At 56.6% G+C, this 26,432-nt stretch overlaps 1 protein-coding gene across 1 annotated transcript in view; it reads left to right on the forward strand.

The window, feature by feature from the left end:
• Positions 1-490: 490 nt before the first annotated feature.
• Positions 491-26,432, forward strand: part of BTK (Bruton tyrosine kinase) — a 31,821-nt gene continuing 5,879 nt past the window's right edge. Inside the window, exons 1-12 of the mRNA XM_075573060.1 lie at positions 491-844; positions 5,833-6,219; positions 7,768-7,866; positions 17,022-17,087; positions 18,894-18,975; positions 20,303-20,431; positions 22,315-22,382; positions 23,205-23,392; positions 23,572-23,634; positions 23,869-23,923; positions 25,810-25,889; positions 26,258-26,379. Of these exons, the coding sequence (XP_075429175.1) occupies positions 6,070-6,219; positions 7,768-7,866; positions 17,022-17,087; positions 18,894-18,975; positions 20,303-20,431; positions 22,315-22,382; positions 23,205-23,392; positions 23,572-23,634; positions 23,869-23,923; positions 25,810-25,889; positions 26,258-26,379 (1,102 nt within the window). The 5' untranslated portion in view covers positions 491-844; positions 5,833-6,069. The remainder of the gene's footprint in view (positions 845-5,832; positions 6,220-7,767; positions 7,867-17,021; positions 17,088-18,893; positions 18,976-20,302; positions 20,432-22,314; positions 22,383-23,204; positions 23,393-23,571; positions 23,635-23,868; positions 23,924-25,809; positions 25,890-26,257; positions 26,380-26,432) is intronic.

Consider the following 26,432-nt stretch of genomic DNA (forward strand, 5'->3'; position numbering starts at 1 on the left):
CACAGCCACTGACTTGCACAGACACTCACACAGCCACTGACCTGCAGACACACAGCCACTAAAACCGGGACATTTTGAACATTTTCAAATAATTGTCGGGACACCAGGACAAGTGCAGTAAATCCGGAACTGTCCCGGCTAAACCGGGACGTCTGGTCACCCTATATATGGGGCAATAGGAGGAGTTATAGGGAGAGGTTATATGGGATAATAGGAGTTATAGGGAGCGGTTATATGGAGCAATAGGAGTTATAGGGAGCGGTTATATGGAACAATAGCTGGAGTATCACACATACACAGTCACATACACACACTTTCACAGCCACACACAAAAACATACACACAACACTGTCCCAGGCAGACTGTCACACACATACACATACACACACACAGGCTGTGCCGTTGTGTTGTAATAATAATTAGCACGAACTGCTCAGGCTTCTGAGACAGGAAACTGAAAAGAGGAACTTGGGAGTCTTGTGTAAAAAAAACTAAGAAAAGACTGCAGCCCTGTCCTCACCCCACAGAGCATCTCACCCCACAGAGCGTCGCACCCTATCCTCACCCCGCAGAGCGTCGCATCCTGTTCTCACCCCACAGGGCATCGCACCCTGATCCTCACCGCGGGGACTTCTCACCCCCCAGAGCATCGCACCCTGATCCTCACCGCGGAGACTTCTCACCCCACAGAGCATCGCACACTGTCTTCACCAAGCACAGCGTTGCACACTGTCGTCACCCTGCAGTATTTCATCCTGCCATCACTGTGCAGAGCGTCTCACCGTACAGAACGTCACAGCCTGTCTTACTTGTGGCACCCGGGGTTGGCTGCACCAGAGACTCTGTGAGTAAATTACTTTTATGATGAATTGTGCTGAGTTTCTAAAAATATACTGTATATAGTGTGGCTTGTTCATGGGTGAGGGGCCCCTGTGATACAGGACAGTTATAGGGTGAGGGATCCCTGTGATACAGGACAGTTATAGGGTGAGGGATCCCTGTGATACAGGACAGTTATAGGGTGAGGGGTCCCTGTGATACAGGACAGTTATAGGGTGAGGGGTCCCTGTGATACAGGACAGTTATAGGGTGAGGGATCCCTGTGATACAGGACTGATAGTTACAGGACAGTAATAGGGTGAGGGATCCCTGTGATACAGGACTGATAGTTACTGGACAGTTATAGGGTGAGGGATCCCTGTGATACAGGACTGATAGTTACAGGACAGTTATAGGGTGAGGGATCCCTGTGATACAGGACTGATAGTTACAGGAGAGTTATATGGTGAGGGGCCCCTGTGATACAGGACTGATAGTTACAGGAGAGTTATAGGGTGAGGGATCCCTGTAATACAGGACAGTTATAGGGTGAGGGATCCCTGTGATACAGGACTGATAGTTACAGGACAGTTATAGGGTGAGGGGCCCCTGTGATACAGGACTGATAGTTACAGGAGAGTTATAGGGTGAGGGGTCCCTGCGATACAGGACTGATAGTTACAGGAGAGTTATAGGGTGAGGGGTCCCTGTGATACAGGACAGTTATAGGGTGAGGGGCCCCTGTGATACAGGACTGATAGTTACAGGAGAGTTATAGGGTGAGGGGCCCCTGTGATACAGGACTGATTGTTACAGGACAGTTATAGGGTGAGGGGCCCCTGTGATACAGGACTGATAGGTACAGGAGAGTTATAGGGTGAGGGGCCCCTGTGATACAGGACTGATAGGTACAGGAGAGTTATGGGGTGAGGGGCCCCTGTGATACAGGACTGATAGGAGAGTTATAGGGTGGGGTCCCTGTAAAAGTGTAGTGGTAGGTACAGGACAGGTATAGGGTGAGGGGTCCGTGTAATAAAGGAGTAATAGACACAGGACAGGTATAGGGTGAGGGGTCCGTGTAATAGAGGAGTGATAGATACAGGACAGATATAGGATATGGGGTCCTTTAATAGAGGAGGGTTAGGTACAGGACATTTATAGGGTGAGGTATCCCAGTAATAGAGGAGTAATGGGTATAGGACAGTTATAGGGTGAGGGGTCCTGTAATATAAGTGTGATGGGTACAGATCTATTATAGTGTGGGTGGGGTACCTGCAATAGAGGAGTGATAGATACAGGACAGTTATAGGGTGAGGGGTCTTGTAAGAAGAGTAATAGGTACAGGACAGTTATAGAGTGAAGGGCCTTGTAATAGGGGAATGATAGGTACAGGCCAGTTATGGGGTGAGGGGTCCTGTAATAGAGGACTTATAGATACAGGACAGTTTAGGGGGTGTGGTCCTGTGATATAGGGGTTATGGATACAGCTATGGTGAAGTTGTAGGGTGTCCTTATGTTCTTAGGACACTGTTGTATCCATAATTGCTCTTAGTCCTGTGTAAGGGTGAAGAAGAAAAATGTCGGTGCACAATCAAATAATACACCATGGGTTGGTAAGTAAAGCGATATGAAACTTTATTGGCACATAAGCGCAGGATGAAAAAACACTAACTCGTTTCACGCCCCATGGAGCTTCGTCAAAGAGTAGAGGCCAGGCATGGCATCGTGACTTAGGAAATCGGATTATATTAGGTCTGTTACTTACGGATTCAGACCTTGGCTCCTACTCAGTCACTGTGTATATATATATATATATATAGTTGTGTGAAAAAGAAAGTACGCCCTCTTTGAATTCCATTGTTTTACATATCAGGACATAATAACAATCATCTGTTCCTTAGCAGGTCTAAAAATTAGGTAAATACAACCTCAGGTGAACAACAACACATGACATATTACACAGTGTCATGATTTATTTAACAAAAATAAAGCCAAAATGGAGAAGCTATGTGTGAAAAACTAAGTACACCCTTACTGCTTCCATAGGAAGTAAGATGCTATGTAGCAGACAGGTGCTGCTAATCAAATACCCTTGATTAATTGATCACCAGCAAGTGTGACCCCCTCTATAAAAGCCAAAGTTTTTAGCAGTTTGCTGGTCTGGAGCATTCAGGTGTGTGTTAACACAATGCCAAGGAGGAAAGACATCAGCAATGATCTTAGAGAAGCAATTGTTGCTGCCCATCAATCTGGGAAGAGTTATAAGGCCATTTCCAAACAATTTAAAGTCCATCATTCTACAGTGAGAAAAAGTATTCAAAAGTGGAAAACATTCAAGACAATTGCCAATCTTCCCAGGAGTGGATGTCCTTCAAATTCACCCCAAGGTCAGACCGTGCAATGCTCAGAGAAATTGCAAAAAAAACAAGAGTTACATCTCAGACTTTACAGGCCTCAGTTAGCATGTTAAATGTTAAAGTTCATGACAGTACAATTAGAAAAAGACTGAACAAGTATGGTTTGTTTGGAAGGGTTGCCAGGAGAAAGCCTATTCTCGAAAAAGAAGATGGCAGCACGGCTTAGGTTTGCAAAGTTGCATCTGAACAAACCACAAGACTTCTGGAACAATGTCCTTTGGACAGACGAGACCAAAGTGGAGATGTTTGGCCATAATGCACAGCGCCACGTTTGGCGAAAACCAAACACAGCATATCAGCACAAACACCTCATACCAACTGTCAAGCACGGTGGTGGAGGGGTGATGATTTGGGCTTGTTTTGCAGCCACAGGACCTGGGAACCTTGCAGTCATTAAGTCGACCATGAACTCCTCTGTATACCAAAGTATTCTAGAGTCAAATGTGAGGCTATCTGTCCGACAGCTAAAGCTTGGCCGAAATTGGGTCATGCAACAGGACAACGATCCCAAGCACACCAGCAAATCTACAACAGAATGGCTGAAAAAGAAAAGGATCAAGGTGTTGCAATGGCCCAGTCAAAGTCCAGACCTCAACCTGATTGAAATGCTGTGGCTGGACCTTAAGAGAGCTGTGCATAAACAAATGCCTACAAACCTCAATGAACTGAAGCAACGTTGTAAAGAAGAGTGGGCCAAATCTCCTCCACAACGATGTGACAGGCTGATAAAGTCATACAGAAAATGATTATTTCAAGTTATTGCTGCTAAAGGTGGTTCTACAAGCTATTGAATCATAAGGTGTACTTAGTTTTTCACACATGACTTCTTCATTTTTGTTAAATAAATCATGACACAATGTAATATGTCATGTGTTGTTCATCTGAGGTTGTATTTACCTAATTTTAAGACCTGCTAAGGAACAGATGATTGTTATTATGTCCTGATATGTAAAACCATAGAATTCAAAGAGGGTGTACTTTCTTTTTCACACCACTGTACATATATATACTGAAACATTAATACATGAACTGTATATTCTTTGCTCTGAGGCTTTTTCTGGATGTACTGAGACTGAGGCTGCGCTTATAGCGAAGTGACGGTGACGTTGCGTCAAAACAAATGCATTGTCGTCGGCGCCGGTGCTTATAGTGCACGCGACGGCGACAAAGCGGCGGAGCGATAGTGCTACCAGAAATCTGGTTGTCACTGATATTTGATTTTTTCGTCGATGGTCTCCCCTTGCGGCCAATCAGGAGCTTCTCCGTCCCTCTGCCCTCCCCTTTTATGACGTTGCTAGCCTTGTAGCCAGCAACGTCGCCTAAATTTGAAATACAACTCCTCGCAATGGCGACGGGTGACGTCATCGGTCGCGTCGCCGGCTGTATAAGCGCAGCCTAACGCTAAGGCCCCGCTCCCAGAGTCAGCGCGCCCGCACTGCAGACAGGCGGTGCGCTGACATACACAGACCGCAATATGCGGCTTGTAGGGAGCGGGAGGTGGGCGGCAGTGGGAGATTTGACAGGGAGGGGGGGCGTGGCTTGAGCGGAGGGACCCGCTACTCTCCCCCCCGCCCCTCCACGGACTCGGGCTGGAGCTGCTGATGGTAAGCAACACACACACACACACACAGGCACTCATATACACACACACACAGACAGTGGCAGGCACTCACGCACTCATATACACACACACACACACAGACAGGCACGCACGCACTCAGACACACACACAGACAGGCACGCACGCACTCAGGCACACACACACACACACACAGACAGGCACGCACGCACTCAGACACACACACAGACAGGCACGCACGCACTCAGGCACACACATACACACACACAGACAGGCACGCACGCACTCAGACACACACACAGACAGGCATGCTGCTTTCACTCCACACTCCTCCCTGCTCCCCGAAGCCTCTCCTCCCGAAGCCTCCCCTCCCCATTGGCTCACAGCCACACCACGTGACGTGTCAACGCTAGGGATCACCATTCTCTTGTGTCCCATAGCGGCTGACGCGCCACAGTGTGTAGTGCTCTGTGCCACCAGGGGGGACCGGGACCGGCTCGGGAGGATTCCCCTGCTGGTGGGGAACTCGCGTGTGGCCGCCCGCGCCAACAAGCGCAGCGGGACCGAGGCCTTATGCTTTACCCTCCACATGTAAGCCGATACTTTATTGCCATACATCATGGCTGCCCATTGTAACATTTATGAACATTGGTTCTTATTACTACCACATGTTTTTTTTTTGATGCGCTGCTCCGTTTGTGCTTGTCAAACATTTCTTTGCTTCAGTCCTGGGAAAGTTTAGCTTGTTATCTCCTTGTATCTTTTATTTGCTTCTGTTCCTCTTTTTGTTTATCAGAAATAAAAACACAAAACCATAAGATAAGGTGCTAGGCGAGGGGGGCCAGTATCCTCCCTCAGAGACGGCACAAGCAGCCTTCCACCCTCTTATCAACACAACAAAATCTTATACGGAGGCTGCCGAGAAAGAACCTTATATTTATTTATTCAATAGGGTGTGTAAGAGGGTGATCCTATTAAAGTATATGGGGGCACTGACCTCACCTTCTCCCTTCGCAGCTTGTCCCACCTGCGTTGGTGACCGCTTCCTCTTCCAATGTCCCGCACCGAGGGGAGATCCTCAAAGACAGACGAGGAGCCAGCTGTGATGTTCTACAGCCAGAGATTAACGATTAGATTGTAAGCTCTTTGGACAAGCAGAGCCTGTCCTACATTCATCGGAGACACACCTGGAATATTTTCGAAGGCCATCACCTGGGTCCCTAAATCTGCCCCCCCACCTGAGGGACCCTGACCATGGCCGCTGTCCCCCCTAGCATTTTGGAGAGTATCTTTCTGAAAAGGTCCCAGCAGAAGCGCAAAACATCCCCTCTCAACTACAAGAAGAGGCTGTTCGTGCTGACGGAAAACAGGATTACGTACTATGAATATGACTTTGATAGAGGGGTGAGCGGTGACACAGTGACACAGACAGAGGCGAGCTAAGTGACATGGAATCTCTCCCCCCCCCCCCCCCCCGCAGGGTGACACAGTGACACAGACAGAGAGAAGCTAAGTGACATGGAATCTCTCCCCTCCCCCCCCCCCCGCAGGGTGACACAGTGACACAGACAGATAGAAGCTATATGACATGGAATCTCCCCCCCCCCCCCGCAGGGTGACACAGTGACACAGACAGAGGGGAGCTATGTGACATGGAATCTCTCCCCCCCCCCCCCACGCAGGGTGACACAGTGACACAGACAGATGGGAGCTATGTGACATGGAATCTCCCCCCCCCCCCCCCGCAGGGTGACACAGTGACACAGAGGGGAGCTATGTGACATGGAATCTCTCCCCCCCCCCCCGCAGGGTGACACAGTGACACAGACAGAGGGAAGCTATGGGACATGGAGTATGTGTGTTCCCCATGCCCCCCCTGCAGGGTGACAGAGTGACACAGATAGAGAAAAGCTATGTGACATGGAATCTCCCCCCCCCCCCCCCACGCAGGGTGACACAGTGACACAGACAGAGAGAAGCTATGTGACATGGAATCTCTCCCCCCCCCCCCTTGCAGGGTGACACAGTGACACAGACAGAGAGAAGCTATGTGACATGGAATCTCTCCCCCCCCCCCCCCCTGCAGGGTGACACAGTGACACAGACAGAGGGGAGCTATGGGACATGGAGTATGTGTGTTCCCCATGCCCCCCCCGCAGGGTGACCCAGTGGCACAGACAGAGGGGAGCTATGTGACATGGAGTCTGTCCCTCCCCCCGCTGGGTGACACAGACAGAGGGGAAAGTTTTGCATTTATACAGTGGAACTCATGCAAAATATGTCACTTTGCAAATAAACACAGTGATGCAAATTTGCTGTCACACAATGTGTCACTGTTACACGGTGTCACTTTCCAAGAAAAGCCTAATTAATTCAGGATATTTTCCCTGTGTTTTACATACTAGGTAAATATTACTAATATCTCGGTATTAACAAACTAACTGTCCCATAAATTCACGTGACAGTCCCACGAAGGAGCAAAGTGACCTAGTGACAGTGATGTGTTTTTTAAAATAAATGTCTTTATTGCAAGTGAACATAATATAAAACAGATGTTGTCACGTATTCACAATAATATCACATCAATATTATAGATAAACATCTAAAAAGGAAGATAAAACTAATATAAGGCCAATACGGATTCCAAATGCGGAATAACTAGTATTCCTTCTTTAATCTAAAATCAGCAAACTCTATATCTTGGCCAGATATCTTGGTTCACTCAATTTTATATATTTTAAACATACTTACTTCTCTAACCAGATGCAGTGACGTGTTAAATGGGTTAAAGGGTTAGTCTCGCGTAGGCGCAAAGTGACCTAATGACAGGGAGGTGTTTAAAGGGTTAAAGGGTCGGTCCTACGTAGGTGCAAAGTGACCTAATGACAGTGACGTGTTTAAGGGGTGGCAGAGGTTGGGAGGTGAGGGTCTCATGCCTTTATGTCCCCCCAGCGCCGGGGCAGTAAGAAGGGGTCGGTGGAGCTGGAGAAGGTGGTGTGTGTGGAGAGCGTCGTACCGGAAGAAAACCCACCGCCAGAGAGACAGATACTGGTGAGAGAGGAGAGACCGGGAATCTGACTGCATGCGCCTCCTCTTACACACCCCGCCTCCTCTTACGCACCCCGCCTCCTCTTACGCACCCCGCCTCCTCTTACGCACCTCGCCTCCTCTTACGCACCCCTCCTCCTCTTACACACCCCGCCTCCTCTTAAGCACCCCGCCTCCTCTTACACACCCCGCCTCCTCTTACACACCCCGCCTCCTCTTACACACCCCGCCTCCTCTTACACACTCCGCCTCCTCTTACGCACCCCTCCTCCTCTTACGCACCCCGCCTCCTCTTAAGCACCCCGCCTCCTCTTACGCACCCCGTCTCCTCTTACGCACCCGTTCTCCTTTTACGCACCCCGCCTCCTCTTACGCACCCCGCATCCTCTTACGCACCCGTCCTCCACTTACGCACCCCGCCTCCTCTTACGCACCCCGCCTCCTCTTACGCACCCCGCCTCCTCTTAAGCACCCCGCCTCCTCTTACGCACCCCGCCTCCTCTTAAGCACCCCGCCTCCTCTTACGCACCCCTCCTCCTCTTACGCACCCCTCCTCCTCTTACGCACCCCACCTCCTCTTACGCACCCCTCCTCCTCTTACGCACCCCGCCTCCTCTTAAGCACCCCGCCTCCTCTTACGCACCCCGCCTCCTCTTACGCACCCCGCCTCCTCTTACGCACCCCGCATCCTCTTAAGCACCCCGCCTCCTCTTACGCACCCCGCCTCCTCTTACGCACCTCGCCTCCTCTTACGCACCCGTCCTCCTCTTACACACCCCGCCTCCTCTTAAGCACCCCGCCTCCTCTTACACACCCCGCCTCCTCTTACACACCCCGCCTCCTCTTACACACTCCGCCTCCTCTTACGCACCCCTCCTCCTCTTACGCACCCCGCATCCTCTTACGCACCCGTCCTCCTCTTACGCACCCCGCCTGCTCTTACGCACCCCGCCTCCTCTTACGCACCCCGCCTCCTCTTACGCACCCCGCCTCCTCTTACACACCCCGCCTCCTCTTACGCACCCCGCCTCCTCTTACGCACCCCGCATCCTCTTACGCACCCGTCCTCCTCTTACGCACCCCGCCTCCTCTTACGCACCCCGCCTCCTCTTACGCACCCCGCCTCCTCTTAAGCACCCCGCCTCCTCTTACGCACCCCTCCTCCTCTTACGCACCCCGCCTCCTCTTACGCACCCCGCCTCCTCTTACGCACCCCGCCTCCTCTTAAGCACCCCGCCTCCTCTTACGCACCCCGCCTCCTCTTACGCACCCCGCCTCCTCTTAAGCACCCCGCCTCCTCTTACGCACCCCGCCTCCTCTTACGCACCCCTCCTCCTCTTACGCACCCCGCCTCCTCTTAAGCACCCCGCCTCCTCTTACGCACCCCGCCTCCTCTTACGCACCCCGCCTCCTCTTACGCACCCCGCCTCCTCTTACGCACCCGTCCTCCTCTTACGCACCCCGCATCCTCTTACGCACCCCGCCTCCTCTTACGCACCCCGCCTCCTCTTACGCACCCCGCCTCCTCTTACGCACCCCGCCTCCTCTTACGCACCCCGCCTCCTCTTACGCACCCCTCCTCCTCTTACGCACCCCGCCTCCTCTTACGCACCCCGCCTCCTCTTACGCACCCCTCCTCCTCTTACGCACCCCGCCTCCTCTTACGCACCCCGCCTCCTCTAACGCACCCCGCCTCCTCTTACGCACCCGTCCTCCTCTTACGCATCCCGCCTCCTCTTACACACGCCTCCACCTCTTAAGCGCCCCGCCTCCTCTTACGCACCCCTCCTCCTCTTACGCACCCCGCCTCCTCTTACGCACCCCTCCTCCTCTTACGCACCCCGCCTCCTCTTACGCACCCCTCCTCCTCTTACGCACCCCGCCTCCTCTTACGCACCCCGCCTCCTCTTACGCACCCCGCCTCCTCTTACGCACCCCGCCTCCTCTTACGCACCCCGCCTCCTCTTACGCACCCCTCCTCCTCTTACGCACCCCGCCTCCTCTTAAGCACCCCGCCTCCTCTTACGCACCCCGTCTCCTCTTAAGCACCCCGCCTCCTCTTACGCACCCCGCCTCCTCTTACGCACCCCGCCTCCTCTTACGCACCCCGCCTCCTCTTACGCACCCCTCCTCCTCTTACGCACCCCGCCAACTCTTAAGCACCCCGCCTCCTCTTACGCACCCCGCCTCCTCTTACGCACCCCGTCTCCTCTTACGCACCCCGCCTCCTCTTACGCACCCCGCCTCCTCTAACGCACCATGCCTCCTCTAACGCACCCCGCCTCCCCTTACGCACCCCGCCTCCTCTTACGCACCCCGCCTCCTCTTACGCACCCCGCCTGGGTGCCTCCTCTTACACACCCCGCCTCCTCTTACACACCCCGCCTCCTCTTACGCATCCCGCCTCCTCTTACGCACCCCGCCTCCTCTTACGCACCCCGCCTCCTCTTACGCACCCCGCCACCTCTAACGCACCCCGCCTCCTCTAACACACCCCGCCTCCTCTAACACACCCCGCCTCCTCTAACACACCCCGCCTCCTCTAACACACCCCGCCTCCTCTAACACACCCCGCCTCCTCTTACACACCCTGCCTCCTCTTACACACCCCGCCTCCTCTTACACACCCCGCCTCCTCTAACACACCCCGCCTCCTCTAACACACCCCGCCTCCTCTTACACACCCCGCCTCCTCTAACACACCCCGCCTCCTCTAACACACCCCGCCTCCTCTAACACACCCCGCCTCCTCTTTCACACCCCGCCTCCTCTTACACACCCCGCCTCCTCTTACACACCCCGCCACCTCTAACACACCCCGCCTCCTCTAACACACCCCGCCTCCTCTAACACACCCCGCCTCCTCTAACACACCCCGCCTCCTCTTACACACCCCGCCTCCTCTTACACACCCCGCCTCCTCTAACACACCCCGCCTCCTCTAACACACCCCGCCTCCTCTAACACACCCCGCCTCCTCTAACACACCCCGCCTCCTCTTACACACCCCGCCTCCTCTAACACACCCCGCCTCCTCTAACACACCCCGCCTCCTCTTACACACCCCGCCTCCTCTTACACACCCCGCCTCCTCTAACACACCCCGCCTCCTCTAACACACCCCGCCTCCTCTTACACACCCCGCCTCCTCTTACACACCCCGCCTCCTCTAACACACCCCGCCACCTCTAACACACCCCGCCTCCTCTAACACACCCCGCCTCCTCTAACACACCCCGCCTCCTCTAACACACCTCGCCTCCTCTAACACACCCCGCCTCCTCTTACACACCCCGCCTCCTCTTACACACCCCGCCTCCTCTAACACACCCCGCCTCCTCTAACACACCCCGCCTCCTCTTACACACCCCGCCTCCTCTTACACACCCCGCCTCCTCTAACACACCCCGCCTCCTCTAACACACCCCGCCTCCTCTTACACACCCCGCCTCCTCTTACACACCCCGCCTCCTCTTACACACCCCGCCTCCTCTTACACACCCCGCCTCCTCTAACACACCCCGCCTCCTCTAACACACCCCGCCTCCTCTTACACACCCCGCCTCCTCTTACACACCCCGCCTCCTCTAACACACCCCGCCTCCTCTAACACACCCCGCCTCCTCTTACACACCCCGCCTCCTCTAACACACCCCGCCTCCTCTAACACACCCCGCCTCCTCTAACACACCCCGCCTCCTCTTACACACCCCACCTCCTCTTACACACCCCGCCTCCTCTAACACACCCCGCCTCCTCTTACACATCCCACCTCCTCTAACACACCCCGCCTCCTCTAACACACCCCGCCTCCTCTTACACACCCCGCCTCCTCTTACACACCCCGCCTCCTCTAACACACCCCGCCTCCTCTAACACACCCCGCCTCCTCTTACACACCCCGCCTCCTCTAACACACCCCGCCACCTCTAACACACCCCGCCTCCTCTAACACACCCCGCCTCCTCTTACACACCCCGCCTCCTCTTACACACCCCGCCTCCTCTTACACACCCCGCCTCCTCTAACACACCCCGCCTCCTCTAACACACCCCGCCTCCTCTTACACACCCCGCCTCCTCTAACACACCCCGCCACCTCTAACACACCCCGCCTCCTCTTACACACCCCACCTCCTCTTACACACCCCGCCTCCTCTAACACACCCCGCCTCCTCTAACACACCCCGCCTCCTCTAACACACTCCGCCTCCTCTAAGGCCTCGGACATGGTAAAAAATACAGTGCTGACGCTCATGCTCTCCTGCTGAAGCAGGAGCTTTTTTGTGTCTTGGCATGAGCGTCACCGAGCGCGCTTGTGAGGCGGGTGGCAGGCATGTAGGAGGCGGGGCGGGAGGCGAGGCGGGAGGCGGGGCTAGCACGCACGTCACAGCGCTGACGTCACAGAGGGCCATTGGCATTTGCCGTTCACGTGACCGGCCCTCCGCTTCCCTCAGCGTGAAAAATTAAATGATCTGTTGGCTGAATTCCACACGCCTCTGCACGCCTGTGGAAGGGGCATCTAAACCCTCCCACCGGCATCTCGTCTCCTCCCGGCATCTCCCCCTGCAAGATCCCATCATTATGGCTCCGCGATGTCAAATGGCGTCGTGTTGCCCTGACAACCTGACGCCGCATGGCGCGTTTGCTTCCCATTGTCATGGCAACGCGATGCCATATGACGTTGCGGAGCCATAGTGACAGGACCATACAGGGGGAGATGCCGGGAGATGCAGCCGGAGAAGGTAAGAGCCGAGCACCCGCACGTCACCGAGGCCCCGCACGTCACCGAGCCCCCGCACGTCACCGAGCCCCCGCACGTCACCGAGCCCCCGGACGTCACCGCGCCCCCGCACGTCACCGGGCCCCCGCACGTCACCGAGCCCCCGGACGTCACCGCGCCCCCGCACGTCACCGAGCCCCCGCACGTCACCGAGCCCCCGCACGTCACCGAGCCCCCGCACGTCACCGAGCCCCCGCACGTCACCGAGCCCCGCACGTCACCGAGCCCCCGCACGTCACCGAGCCCCGCACGTCACCGAGCCCCCGCACGTCACCGAGCCCCCGCACGTCACCGAGCCCCCGCACGTCACCGAGCCCCCGCACGTCACCGAGCCCCGCACGTCACCGAGCCCCCGCACGTCACCGAGCCCCCGCACGTCACCGATCCCCGCACGTCACCGAGCCCCCGCACGTCACCGAGCCCCGCACGTCACCGAGCCCCCGCACGTCACCGAGCCCCCGCACGTCACCGAGCCCCCGCACGTCACCGAGCCCCGCACGTCACCGAGCCCCGCACGTCACCGAGTCCCCGCACGTCACCGAACCCCGCACGTCACCGAGCCCCGCACGTCACCGAGCCCCCGCACGTCACCGAGCCCCCGCACGTCACCGAGCCCCGCACGTCACCGAGCCCCCGCACGTCACCGAGCCCCGCACGTCACCGAGCCCCCGCACGTCACCGAGCCCCCGCACGTCACCGAGCCCCCGCACGTCACCGAGCCCCGCACGTCACCGAGCCCCCGCACGTCACCGAGCCCCGCACGTCACCGAGCCCCGCACGTCACCGAGCCCCGCACGTCACAGAGCCCCCGCACGTCACCGAGCCCCCGCACGTCACCGAGCCCCCGCACGTCACCGAGCCCCGCACGTCACCGAGCCCCCGCACGTCACCGAGCCCCCGCACGTCACCGAGCCCCCGCACCTCACCGAGCCCCCGCACCTCACCGAGCCCCGCACGTCACCGAGCCCCCGCACGTCACCGAGCCCCGCACGTCACCGAGCCCCCGCACGTCACCGAGCCCCGCACGTCACCGAGCCCCCGCACGTCACCGAGCCCCGCACGTCACCGAGCCCCCGCACGTCACAGAGCCCCCGCACGTCACAGAGCCCCCGCACGTCACCGAGCCCCCGCACGTCACCGAGCCCCCGCACGTCACCGAGCCCCCGCACGTCACCGAGCCCCCGCACGTCACCGAACCCCGCACGTCACCGAGCCCCCGCACGTCACCGAGCCTGGAACGTCACCGAGCCCACGCACGTCACCGAGCCCCCGCACGTCACCGAGCCCCCGCACGTCACCGAGCCCCCGCACGTCACCGAGCCCCCGCACGTCACCGAGCCCCCGCACGTCACCGAGCCCCCGCACGTCACCGAGCCCCCGCACGTCACCGAGCCCCGCACGTCACCGAGCCCCGCACGCCCCGCACGTCACCGAGCCCAGCACGTCACCGAGCCCCGCACGTCACCGAGCCCCGCATGCCCCGCACGTCACCGAGCCCAGCACGTCACCGAGCCCCGCACGTCACCGAGCCCCGCACGTCACCGAGCCCCGCACGCCCCGCACGTCACCGAGCCCCGCACGTCACCGAGCCCCGCACGTCACCGAGCCCCCGCACGTCACCGAGCCCCGCACGTCACCGAGCCCCGCACGTCACCGAGCCCCCGCACGTCACCGAGCCACGCACGTCACCGAGCCCCCGCACGTCACCGAGCCCCCGCACGTCACCGAGCCCCGCACGTCACCGAACCCCCGCACGTCACCGAGCCCCCGCACGTCACCGAGCCCCGCACGTCACCGAGCCCCCGCACGTCACCGAGCCCCCGCACGTCACCGAGCCCCCGCACGTCACCGAGCCCCCGCACGTCACCGAGCCCCCGCACGTCACCGAGCCCCCGCACGTCACCGAGCCCCCGCACGTCCCCGCGCCCCCGCACGTCACCGAGCCCCCGCACGTCACCGAGCCCCCGCACGTCACCGAACCCCGCACGTCACCGAGCCCCCGCACGTCACCGAGCCCCCGCACGTCCCCGAGCCCCCGCACGTCACCGAGCCCCCGCACGTCACCGAGCCCCGCACGTCACCGAGCCCCGCACGTCACCGAGCCCCCGCACGTCACCGAGCCCCCGCACGTCACCGAGCCCCGCACGTCACCGAGCCCCCGCACGTCACCGAGCCCCGCACGTCACCGAGCCCCGCACGTCACCGAGCTCCCGCACGTCACCGAGCCCCGCACGTCACCGAGCCCCGCACGTCACCGAGCCCCGCACGTCACCGAGCCCCCGCACGTCACCGAGCCCCGCACGTCACCTAGCCCCCGCACGTCACCGAGCCCCCGCACGTCACCGAGCCCCGCACGTCACCGAGCCCCCGCACGTCACCGAGCCCCCGCACGTCACCGAGCCCCCGTACGTCACCGAGCCCCGCACGTCACCGAGCCCCCGCACGTCACCGAGCCCCCGCACGTCACCGAGCCCCGCACGTCACCGAGCCCCCGCACGTCACCGAGCCCCGCACGTCACGAGCCCCGCACGTCACCGAGCCCCGCACGTCACCGAGCCCCCGCACGTCACCGAGCCCCCGCACGTCACCGAGCCCCCGCACGTCACCGAGCCTGGAACGTCACCGAGCCCCCGCACGTCACCGAGCCCCCGCACGTCACCGAGCCCCCGCACGTCACCGAGCCCCCGCACGTCACCGAGCCCCCGCACGTCACCGAGCCCCCGCACGTCACCGAGCCCCCGCACGTCACCGAGCCCCGCACGTCACCGAGCCCCGCACGCCCCGCACGTCACCGAGCCCAGCACGTCACCGAGCCCCGCACGTCACCGAGCCCCGCACGTCACCGAGCCCCGCACGCCCCGCACGTCACCGAGCCCCCGCACGTCACCGAGCCCCCGCACGTCACCGAGCCCCGCACGTCACCGAGCCCCCGCACGTCACCGAGCCCCCGCACGTCACCGAGCCCAGCACGTCACCGAGCCCCGCACGTCACCGAGCCCCCGCACGTCACCGAGCCCCGCACGTCACCGAGCCCCCGCACGTCACCGAGCACCCGCACGTCACCGAGCACCCGCACGTCACCGAGCCCCCGCACGTCCCCGCGCCCCCGCACGTCACCGAGCCCCCGCACGTCACCGAGCCCCCGCACGTCACCGAGCCCCCGCACGTCACCGAGCCCCGCACGTCACCGAGCCCCCGCACGTCACCGAGCCCCCGCACGTCACCGAGCCCCCGCACGTCACCGAGCCCCGCACGTCACCGAGCCCCCGCACGTCACCGAGCCCCCGCACGTCACCGAGCCCCGCACGTCACCGAGCCCCCGCACGTCACCGAGCCCCGCACGTCACGAGCCCCGCACGTCACCGAGCCCCGCACGTCACCGAGCCCCCGCACGTCACCGAGCCCCCGCACGTCACCGAGCCCCCGCACGTCACCGAGCCTGGAACGTCACCGAGCCCCCGCACGTCACCGAGCCCCCGCACGTCACCGAGCCCCCGCACGTCACCGAGCCCCCGCACGTCACCGAGCCCCCGCACGTCACCGAGCCCCCGCACGTCACCGAGCCCCCGCACGTCACCGAGCCCCGCACGTCACCGAGCCCCGCACGCCCCGCACGTCACCGAGCCCAGCACGTCACCGAGCCCCGCACGTCACCGAGCCCCGCACGTCACCGAGCCCCGCACGCCCCGCACGTCACCGAGCCCCCGCACGTCACAGAGCCCCCGCACGTCACCGAGCCCCGCACGTCACCGAGCCCCCGCACGTCACCGAGCCCCCGCACGTCACCGAGCCCAGCACGTCACCGAGCCCCGCACGTCACCGAGCCCCCGCACGTCACCGAGCCCCGCACGTCACCGAGCCCCCGCACGTCACCGAGCACCCGCACGTCACCGAGCACCCGCACGTCACCGAGCCCCCGCACGTCCCCGCGCCCCCGCACGTCACCGAGCCCCCGCACGTCACCGAGCCCCCGCACGTCACCGAGCCCCCGCACGTCACCGAGCCCCGCACGTCACCGAGCCCCCGCACGTCACCGAGCCCCGCACGTCACCGAGCCCCGCACGTCACCGAGCCCCCGCACGTCACCGAGCCCCGCACGTCACCGAGCCCCGCACGTCACCGAGCCCCGCACGTCACCGAGCCCCCGCACGTCACCGAGCCCCCGCACGTCACCGAGCCCCGCACGTCACCGAGCCCCCGCACGTCACCGAGCCCCGCACGTCACCGAGTCCCCGCACGTCACCGAGCCCCCGCACGTCACCGAGCCCCCGCACGTCACCGAGCCCCCGCACGTCACCGCGCCCCGCAAACATCCCAGCCGGCCCTGATAGCCGGTAACCTACTCACAGATCTGTCTCTTCCCCGTCTGTCTGCAGAAAAGAGACGAGTTTGCAGACATGGAGCAGATTTCTATAATCGAACGGTTCCCATATCCCTTTCAGGTGAGACACACAGGGGGTCCCCCTTCTCCCCACAGGGTGACACAGTAACACAGACAGAGGGAGCTATGGGACATGGAGTCTGTCCCTCCCCCCACAGGGTGACACAGTGGCACAGACAGAGGGGGGATATGAGACATGGAGTCTGTCCCTCCTTCTCCCGCAGGGTGACACAGTGATATAGAGGGGAGCTATGTGACATGGAGTCTGTCCCTCCCCCCTCATGGTGACACAGACAGTTATGTGACATGGAGTCTGTCCCTCCCCCCGCAGGGTGACACAGTGACACAGAGGGGAGCTATGTAACATGGAGTCTGTCCCTCTCCCTGCAGGGTGACACAGTGACACAGACAGACAGAGACAGAGGGGAGCTATGTGACAGAGTCTGTCCCTCCCCCCGCAGGGTGACACAGTGACACAGAGGGGAGCTATGTGACATGGTGTCTCTCCCTCCCCCTCAGGGTGACACAGACAGAGGGGAGTTATGTGACATGGAGTCTGTCCCTCCCCCTGCAGGGTGACACAGTGACACAGAAGGGAGTTTGATGGGACTTGCACCTGCATTTACAGATCCAGGTGGTGACATTATTGCTTCTGTGCCAGACAAATATTCAGAGAGAGAAACAGAAGTGAGAAGTGAAGGGGGACGGGGGGGGGGGGGGGGGGGGGGGGGGGGAGGGTATTTTTAAAGTCTTGTCACGGTCTGTTGGGCAGATGTCACACTGCAGATGTGTGCACTCTCTAAAGGGACTGCCTTCCAGTGAGTGAGACTGCCCTCCAATGAGTGAAACGGCACTTTAATGAATGAGACTATCCTACCAATGAGTGCGACTGCTCCCAGTGAGTGGGATCACCCTCCCAATGAGTGAGACTGCCCCCAATGAATGAGTGAAACTGCCCCCAATGAATGAGTGAAACTGCCCCCAATGAATGAGTGAAACTGCCCCCAATGAATGAGTGAAACTGCCCCCAATGAATGGGTGAAACTGCCCCCAATGAATGGGTGAAACTGCCCCCAATGAATGGGTGAAACTGCCCCCAATGAATGAGTGAGACTGCCCCCAATAAATGAGTGAGACTGCCCCCAATGAATGAGTGAGACTGCCCCCAATGAATGAGTGAGACTGCCCTCAATGAATGGGTGAGACTGCCCTCCCAATGAATGAGTGAGACTGCCCTCAATGAATGGGTGAAACTGCCCCCAATGAATGGGTGAGACTGCCCTCCCAATGAATGGGTGAGACAGCCCTCCCAATGAATGAGTGAGACTGCCCCCAATGAATGGGTGAGACTGCCCTCCCAATGAATGAGTGAGACTGCCCCCAATGAATGGGTGAGACTGCCCTCCCAATGAATGAGTGAGACTGCCCCCAATGAATGGGTGAGACTGCCCTCAATGAATGGGTGAGACTGCCCCCAATGACTGAGACTGCCCCCAATGACTGAGACTGCCCTCAATGAATGGGTGAGACTGCCCCCAATGAATGGGTGAGACTGCCCCCAATGACTGAGACTGCCCTCAATGAATGGGTGAGACTGCCCTCAATGAATGGGTGAGACTGCCCTCAATGAATGGGTGAGACTGCCCCCAATGAATGGGTGAGACTGCCCTCCCAATGACTGAGACGGCCCTCCCAATGACTGAGACGGCCCTCCCAATGACTGAGACTGCCCTCCCAATGACTGAGACGGTCCTCCCAATGACTGAGACTGCCCTACCAATGACTGAGACGGCTCTACCAATGACTGAGACGGCTCTACCAATGACTGAGACGGCTCTACCAATGAGACTTGTGTTCCCCAACCAAGATAGTGTATGATGAAGGTCCCCTGTATGTCTTCTCCCCCACGGAGGAGCTGCGGAGACGCTGGATTCACCAGCTGAAGAACAGTGAGTGATCCCCTCCCTATAGGGTAACCTCTCCTCCCTCTGCCCGCGACCCCCTTCTCTATCTGCCCTCCCCAGTGAACAGACCTCTCTCTTCCTCCCATGTGACACCTTCCTCTTTCTGCCCGCAGTGACCCCTCCTCTCTTCCTTGCAGTGACCCTCCATCCACTCTCTGCCCCCCCCAGTGACTCTCCACCTCTGCCCCCCAGTGACCCACCCACTAATACCCTCTTCTCCCTCATTTCTCCCTAACCCTCAGTGACACCCCATCTTTCTCTGTGCCCCATAGTGACACTCTGCTCCCTCTAGACCATGGTTACATTCCCTCCTCTCTCTGCCCCTCCAGTGACCAACCCATAATATTCCCCTCTCTACTCTCAATGATCCTCACTTCTCTCTGACCGTCAGTGACCCCTCTCCACTCTGCCCCCAAGTAGCCTCGCCTCTCTATGCCCCCCATGACTCATCCCTCCTCTCTCTGCCCCCCATGTGACTCCCCCTCACTCTGCCCCCTTTTCTCTCGCCTCCCAGTGACTCCCCCTCCACTCTGCGCCCCAGTGACTCCCCCTCAACTCTGAGCCCGTGACTCCCCCTCCTCTCTCTGCACCCCAGTGACTCCCCCTCCTCTCTCTGCAGCCCAGTGACTCCCCCTTCTCTCTCTGCCCCTCCTCTCTCTGTACCCCAGTGACTCCTCCTCCTCTCTATGCACCAAAGTGAGTCCCCCCTCTCTGCGCCCCAGTGACTCCCCCTCCTCTCTCTGCCCCTCCTCTCTCTGTACCCCAGTGACTCCTCCTCCTCTCTCTGCCCCTCCACTCTGCGCCACAGTGACTCCCCCTCCTCTCTCTGCCCCTCCTCTCTCTGTACCCCAGTGACTCCTCATCCTCTCTCTGCCCCTCCACTCTGCGCCCCAGTGACTCCCCCTCCACTCTCTGCACCCCAGTGACTCCCTTCTCTCTCTGCCCCTCCTCTCTCTGTACCCCAGTGACTCCTCCTCCTCTATATGCACCAAAGTGAGTCCCCCCCTCTCTGCGCCCCAGTGACTCCCCCTTCTCTCTGCCCCTCCTCTCTCTGTACCCCACTGACTCCCCCTCCTCTGTCTGCCCGTCCACTCTGCGCCCCAATGACTCCCCCTCCTCTGTCTGCCCTGCAGTGACCTCCCTCCTTTCTCTGCCCAGTAACCTACATTCACTCCCCGCCCCCCCTGTGACTCCCTCTCCTCTCTGCCCCTCCTCTCTGCACCCCAGTGACTCCCCCCTCCTCTCTCTGCCCTGCAGTGACCCCCCTCCCTCTCTGCCCCACAAGTAACTCTCCCTCCTCTCTGCCCCCCAGTTATCCGCTATAACAGTGATTTGGCACAGAAATATCACCCGCGGTTTCAGCAGGACGGGCTGTACCTGTGCTGTGCCCAGACCGCAAAGAATGCCATGGGGTGCCAGCTACTACAGGGCGCCAACGGGAGTCAGTATACATGATGCACACGCACCCACACACTATATATATACCCATACATATATACATTTATATACACCCATACATATATACACATATAGACTATAGTTATACACACACACACACACACACACACACACACACACATATTTTAAGTTATGGTGAGTGAAAAAAATGGATTTCATGCAAAAAGTGACACGTGTGCTCATTTGCATGTCATTTCCCAGAATCCCTTGCTGCAGTAGAAGCACTGTGGAAATATTACTGTGTGCTCATTTGCATGTCTTAGACACATACACATACGCATATATTTATACACACACAAATATAGGGATATATATAAACACACAGTGATAGATAGATAGATAGATAGACACACACACAGTGATTTTATATATATATATATATATATATATATATATATATATATATATATATATATATATATAGCAAATGGAAATATTACTGTATGAGTGTATGCTAATTTGCATGTCTAAGAGAGGTCTGCAACCCCACCTTTCACCATTATCACCCAGCACACAGTGCTTCCACTGCAGCAAGGGATTCTGGGAAATGACATGCAAATGAGCACACAGTGCCACCTTTTGCTTCAAAACCATTAACATGGTTTCCTATAGGCTTAAGCTTGCTGCATGGTATGGTAGGCAAGGGGATCTGCCAGCAAATGAATGCAGCAGAAAAAACTCTGCTCAAGCACTGGGAGGGAAGGAAACGCCAAACAGTGGATAAGGGCGGTGCTCACAGGGAATGAGGTATTGACAGGTAGAGAGAAAGGAAAGAGTCCCTATTGTGTGGCACTAGAGAGAATACACCCTAATTAAAACTTAATTTTAATGTGAATTGGATTAAAATAAACTGTTTGGAAGAACCCCTTTTAGCAGTGGGGTATATACAAGTTGGATGCAGGTCTGTATATGAAATGCCAAGCAGAGCTGTGTTTGGCAATTACCGGAGCTGAGACAAACTTTTAGCACCTCAATGAATAAAACTGCACACAGGCTGTACATATATATTATATAGAGATACCTGAGAGACTGACCCTGGAGTCTGAGTGCTCTTGCTGCCCACGGACGCAGTCTACGAAGCACTCAGACAAAGTATAGCCCACACCTCACCGATGAGCCGACGTCACGTGACGGTGACGTCAGACGTACCCCAGGGGCTTTGAGGTGCTTAAGTTTGTCTCAATTCCGGTAACAGTCAAGCACAGCTCTGCCTGACATCTCACATATAGACCTGCATCCAACTGCATATACCCCATTGCTACAAGGGGTTCCCTTACATTTTGGTATCCATGTAATGCTAATAGCAGATTATATGCAGTTCAAGGTACCTATTGCTATTTCATATCAGTCAGCATTAAGTGCAACCTTGTCCTCTATCCAACAGACAGGCCTGCCTCTCACTGCACATACCCCATTGCCTCTCACTGCACATACCCCACTGCTATAAGGGGTTTTTGAGATACATTGTTAGAGACCACTCAGGATTAGGGTTTACTAAGGTTTAATTAAGAGGGAATATATATAATATCCCCATTAAACACCCTACCACACCTCCCTGTCTTTTAATAAATATATTTTGTGTTTGTTCTATGTATGTGGTTCTTCCAAACAGTTTATTTGAATCCAATTCACATTAAAATTAAGTTTTAATTAGGGTGTATTCTCTCTAGTGCCACACAATAGGGACTCTTTCCTTTCTCTCTACCTTGCTGCATGGTATTTCCATTTGCTATATGCTTTGCTGTGGAGAGTTTTTGTCACTTTTTTTACCCACCATAACTAAGTACACACACACGCACGCACACACGCACGCACACACCAGTGACATTAACCCCCTGGCTGTATCCCCCTCCTTCTTTCTCTCAGTCCTAAAGCCCGACCGCTCCCAGCGCAGATCCAGGAAGCCCCTCCCCGCCGCACCCTCTGAGACGCAGGTACCCCCCACATACACCACGCGTCTCGGGACTGAGCGCTTCCATAGCACCGGGGAATGCGGGTGGAGGGGGGCGCCATAGCTTCTAAGCTGTGCGAAGCAATCTCCAGCCTATTCATATACATCTTAGCACTGTTTAGTAATATGGCCCTAAACCTCTGTAAAATAACAAGTTCGGTGTCCTGCCCCTCTCTGCTGTCTGGCTGTCACCTCCTGGGACATCATTTGTGGCTCTGCCGGTGACAGAGACTGCTTGGTGAGCGTGGCAGGGGGCCGTTAGAAAGGAGCGGGATTTTAAAATGGAGTTTCTGTAGCACTGATGTATCCACAATGTTAGATCTATTTAATAACGTTCAGAGTCCTACTGTCCCATACAGTGTACTGCACTGCGGACTACATTGGCGCCATACAAAGATAAGAATTATAATAAAATAGGATCCCGCTGATATATAGGGTGAGCTAAAAGTTATGGGACATTAATAGGATTTCCAGAACTTCCTGTTCATGAATGACATAATCACAGGGACCTGTTGTCCACGGGGGACTTTCGGTTTATAAATGACATCATCACAGGAACTTCCTGTTTAGAAATAACATAATCACGGTTACTTCCTGTTTAGAAATGACATCATCGTGGTGACATCGGTCCACAAATGACCTTATCACGGACACTCCCTGTCTCCCCCCCCTTTTTTTTTTGTATGTTCACAACTTCAATCAAATGTCACATTTTTGTGGGGTGTAAATGTATTAGGGCCAGTGACCCTATAGGGCAGGGGGACAATCCCGTCAGAGTTTAATGCGGGGTCTGATCTGTTCCCAGACGAAGGTCACAAAGCCGCTACCCCCCGCGCCCTCCAACCCCACGCCCCCCTCAGGACCCAGGAAGGTGGTGGCGGTGTACGATTTTACCCCCATGAACGCACAGGACCTGCCACTCGCAAAGGGGGAGGAGTATCTGATACTGGAGGAGAGCAGCCAACCCTGGCTCAAAGCGCGGAACAAAAGCGGGTGAGAACCGCAGGGGATGGGTTACCCTGTGACGGGATAAGAGGGCGTCTCACACAGGGGGGTTCCTATAAGTTAATAGGGTCAGTGACACCTCTGGGGTGGGTGCACTGGTTGGTAATACATAGCAGTGATTATGTGTGGGGTGTTATTGATGTGTGATATGTATATATATATATCAGACAGGAGGGGTATATACCCAGAAACTATGTCACAGAAGCCCAGGACCCGCTGGAAATATACGAGTGAGTACTTACCGGATGACATTGCCCCAAATTTCCCCCATACCCAAAAATCTGCCCCTTCTACCTGCACATTCCAGAGATCTGCGCCCCACCTCCCCCCCAGACCCAGAAATCTGCCCCTTCTATCCCCGAACACCAAGAAGTCTGCCCCTACCCGTCTCCCCACACACAGAAATCTGCCCCTACCCCACACCCAGAAATCTGCCCCTTCTGATGGCTCCTTGTTGCCCCCAGGTGGTATTCTAAAAACATGGCACGTAGTCAAGCGGAACAGCTACTGAAAGCGGAGGTAAGAGGAGTCATGTGGGGAGGGATATGGAAGGGGGGAGGGTTATGGAAGGGGGGAGAGGGAAAGGGGGAGAGAGATGAGTTTGAGGGAGAGATGAGTTCAGGGGAGAAAAGAGTGAGAGGAGATGAGTAGGCGAGAAAGAGGGTGAGATGAGTGGGGGGAAAGAGGGTGAAATGAGTGGGGGAGAGGAGAGATAGAGGAAAAGATGACTAGGGGGAGACAGGAAAAGAGGAGTGTGGAGAGAGGGAGATGAATCAGGGGAGAGGAATCGGGGGGAGAGAGGAAGAGATGTATGGGGGAGAGAGGAAGAGATGAATGGAGGGGAGAGATGAGTGGGGGGAGAGGGAGAGATGAGTAGGGGGAGAGAGATGAGTGGGGGGAGAAAGGGAGAGATGAGTGGGGGGGAAAAGGAAGAGGTGAGTGGGGGGAGGAGATTAGGAGAGATAATGGGAGGGGAGAGAGGGGAAGGTGTGGGGGGATAGGGAGAGATGAGGGGGAGAGATGAGTGGGGTGAGGGAGAGATGAGTGAAGGGGAGATTTGGAGAGATGAGTGGGGGGGGGGGAGAGTGAGAGAGGAGTGGGGGGAGGGAGAGGTGACGGCAAGAGGGAAAGGTGAGTGGGCGGAGAGAGGGGGAGGTGACTGGGGGGAGAGGGAGAGATGAGTAGGGGAAGAGATGATTGGGGAGGAGAGAGGGGGAGATGAGTGGGGGCGAGAGGGAGAGATGAGTGGGGTAGAGAGAGAGGGGAGAGTTAATGAGAGAGAGGAAGGGAGGGAAAGAAGAAGAGAACGGTATAGAGAGACAAAGATACCGAGAGATAGAGTGTGGTATATTCATTATTATTCAATATGCTTTGAATCCCCCTTCCCCTCGCTGTTGAAGATTTCAGCCTCGCTCTAGCACAGAGCTCTTCTCCAGGCAAACACATGAACAAGTGACCACCAGGTGTCACCAAAAGGCCCTATATATTGCACTCAAAAGTTACAGTATCCAAGTCAGACACTGTGATTAATGGATAATGTGTAGTAATATAGGACCAAAAGAAGGGTCCAAAACCCCATGATAGCGGACGGACTCAAATGCAAAATATTAAAACCAAAAATAACAACATTTTATTAAAACTATACTAGACAAACCAACATCAATACTGTAAACAGATACACTTAGGATTAAAATCCTCAGGTGGGAGAGACGATGGAAACGGGGGGTAAGCAGGTATATATTAGCCTTAGCTTAAGTGTGAAACCAATGTCCACTTCGGTATGAGGTATATATGGTATAATGACCATAGGCTACTAGATTGGGCAAATAGAAGGAATATATATCCCACTTGCCCAAATTCCGCAGAGTGACACTCATATGGACATTGCTAGTGAGAGGTACCGTGGCACACAAAGGTGTATCAGGATGCCTGCAGACCTAACACTTACAGAGTAAATACTCAATATTGAGTCCTCACAAATGTCACATACCATCGGGTAATCCCGTTGTGTCAGTGTGTATAAATCAATAATACACGCCGCTGTAATTGCGTGTGCTGCGCCCCAAAATGAAAGGTATACTTTTCAGAGAGAAAAAACGTATGAATCGGTTATGTCCAGCGCTGTGTTACCTCGTTTGTATTCCCCCTTACCAAACTGTCTCTCCTGGTGTACGTCACACGTCCGACGTCACCTGTATGTGACTCTTCTCCAGGCAGACAGGGCCAGAGACTGCTTCTAAGGGTAACCCAACCCTTGCAATGCCTGCTGGGGTCCGACCCCCATAAATGTGTTGAGGACTAGTTACACTGCTGTCCGCTTTGGCACTGAAGGGATTAAGGTGGCCATGTTAAAACCCCACAGATTGCAGACTCGTGAACTCCTCTCTCGCCCATCTTTCTTGTAGGATAAAGAGGGCGGCTTCATCGTGAGGGATTCAAGCAAACCCGGGAAGTATACAGTGTCAGTGTATGCTAAAAACTCTGGGTGAGACACGTCATGTACCCGCTCCCTATAACTCCTCCTATTACCGCATATAACTGCTCCCTATAACTGTTCCTATTACCCCATATAACCTCTCTCTATAACTCCTCCTATTACCCCATATAACTGCTCCCTATAACTCCTATTACCCAATATAACTGCTCCCTATAACTCCTTCTATTACCCCATATTACCGTTCCCTCTAACTGCTCCTATTACCCCATGTAACTGCTGCCTATAACTGCTATTACCCCATATAACCTCTCCCTATTACCCCATAACTGCTCCTATTACCCCATATAAATGCTCCCTATAACTCCTCCTGTGGGGTTTGGGGTGTGTTTGGGGGTGACTTGCTGGCTCTGTTACAGGGAGGGGGTTATCCGTCACTATGTGGTATGCGATACCCCTGCCAAACAGTATTATCTGGCGGAGAAGCATCTTCATGACACCATCCCGGAACTCATCACCTACCACCAGCACAACTCAGCGGGTGAGAGAACGGGGCGAGGGTGGGGGGACCCAGAAATTAATATGGGGTATACG

The sequence above is a fragment of the Ascaphus truei genome, chromosome 16, assembly GCF_040206685.1.
Source record: "Ascaphus truei isolate aAscTru1 chromosome 16, aAscTru1.hap1, whole genome shotgun sequence".
In the NCBI taxonomy this organism is placed as follows: domain Eukaryota; kingdom Metazoa; phylum Chordata; class Amphibia; order Anura; family Ascaphidae; genus Ascaphus; species Ascaphus truei.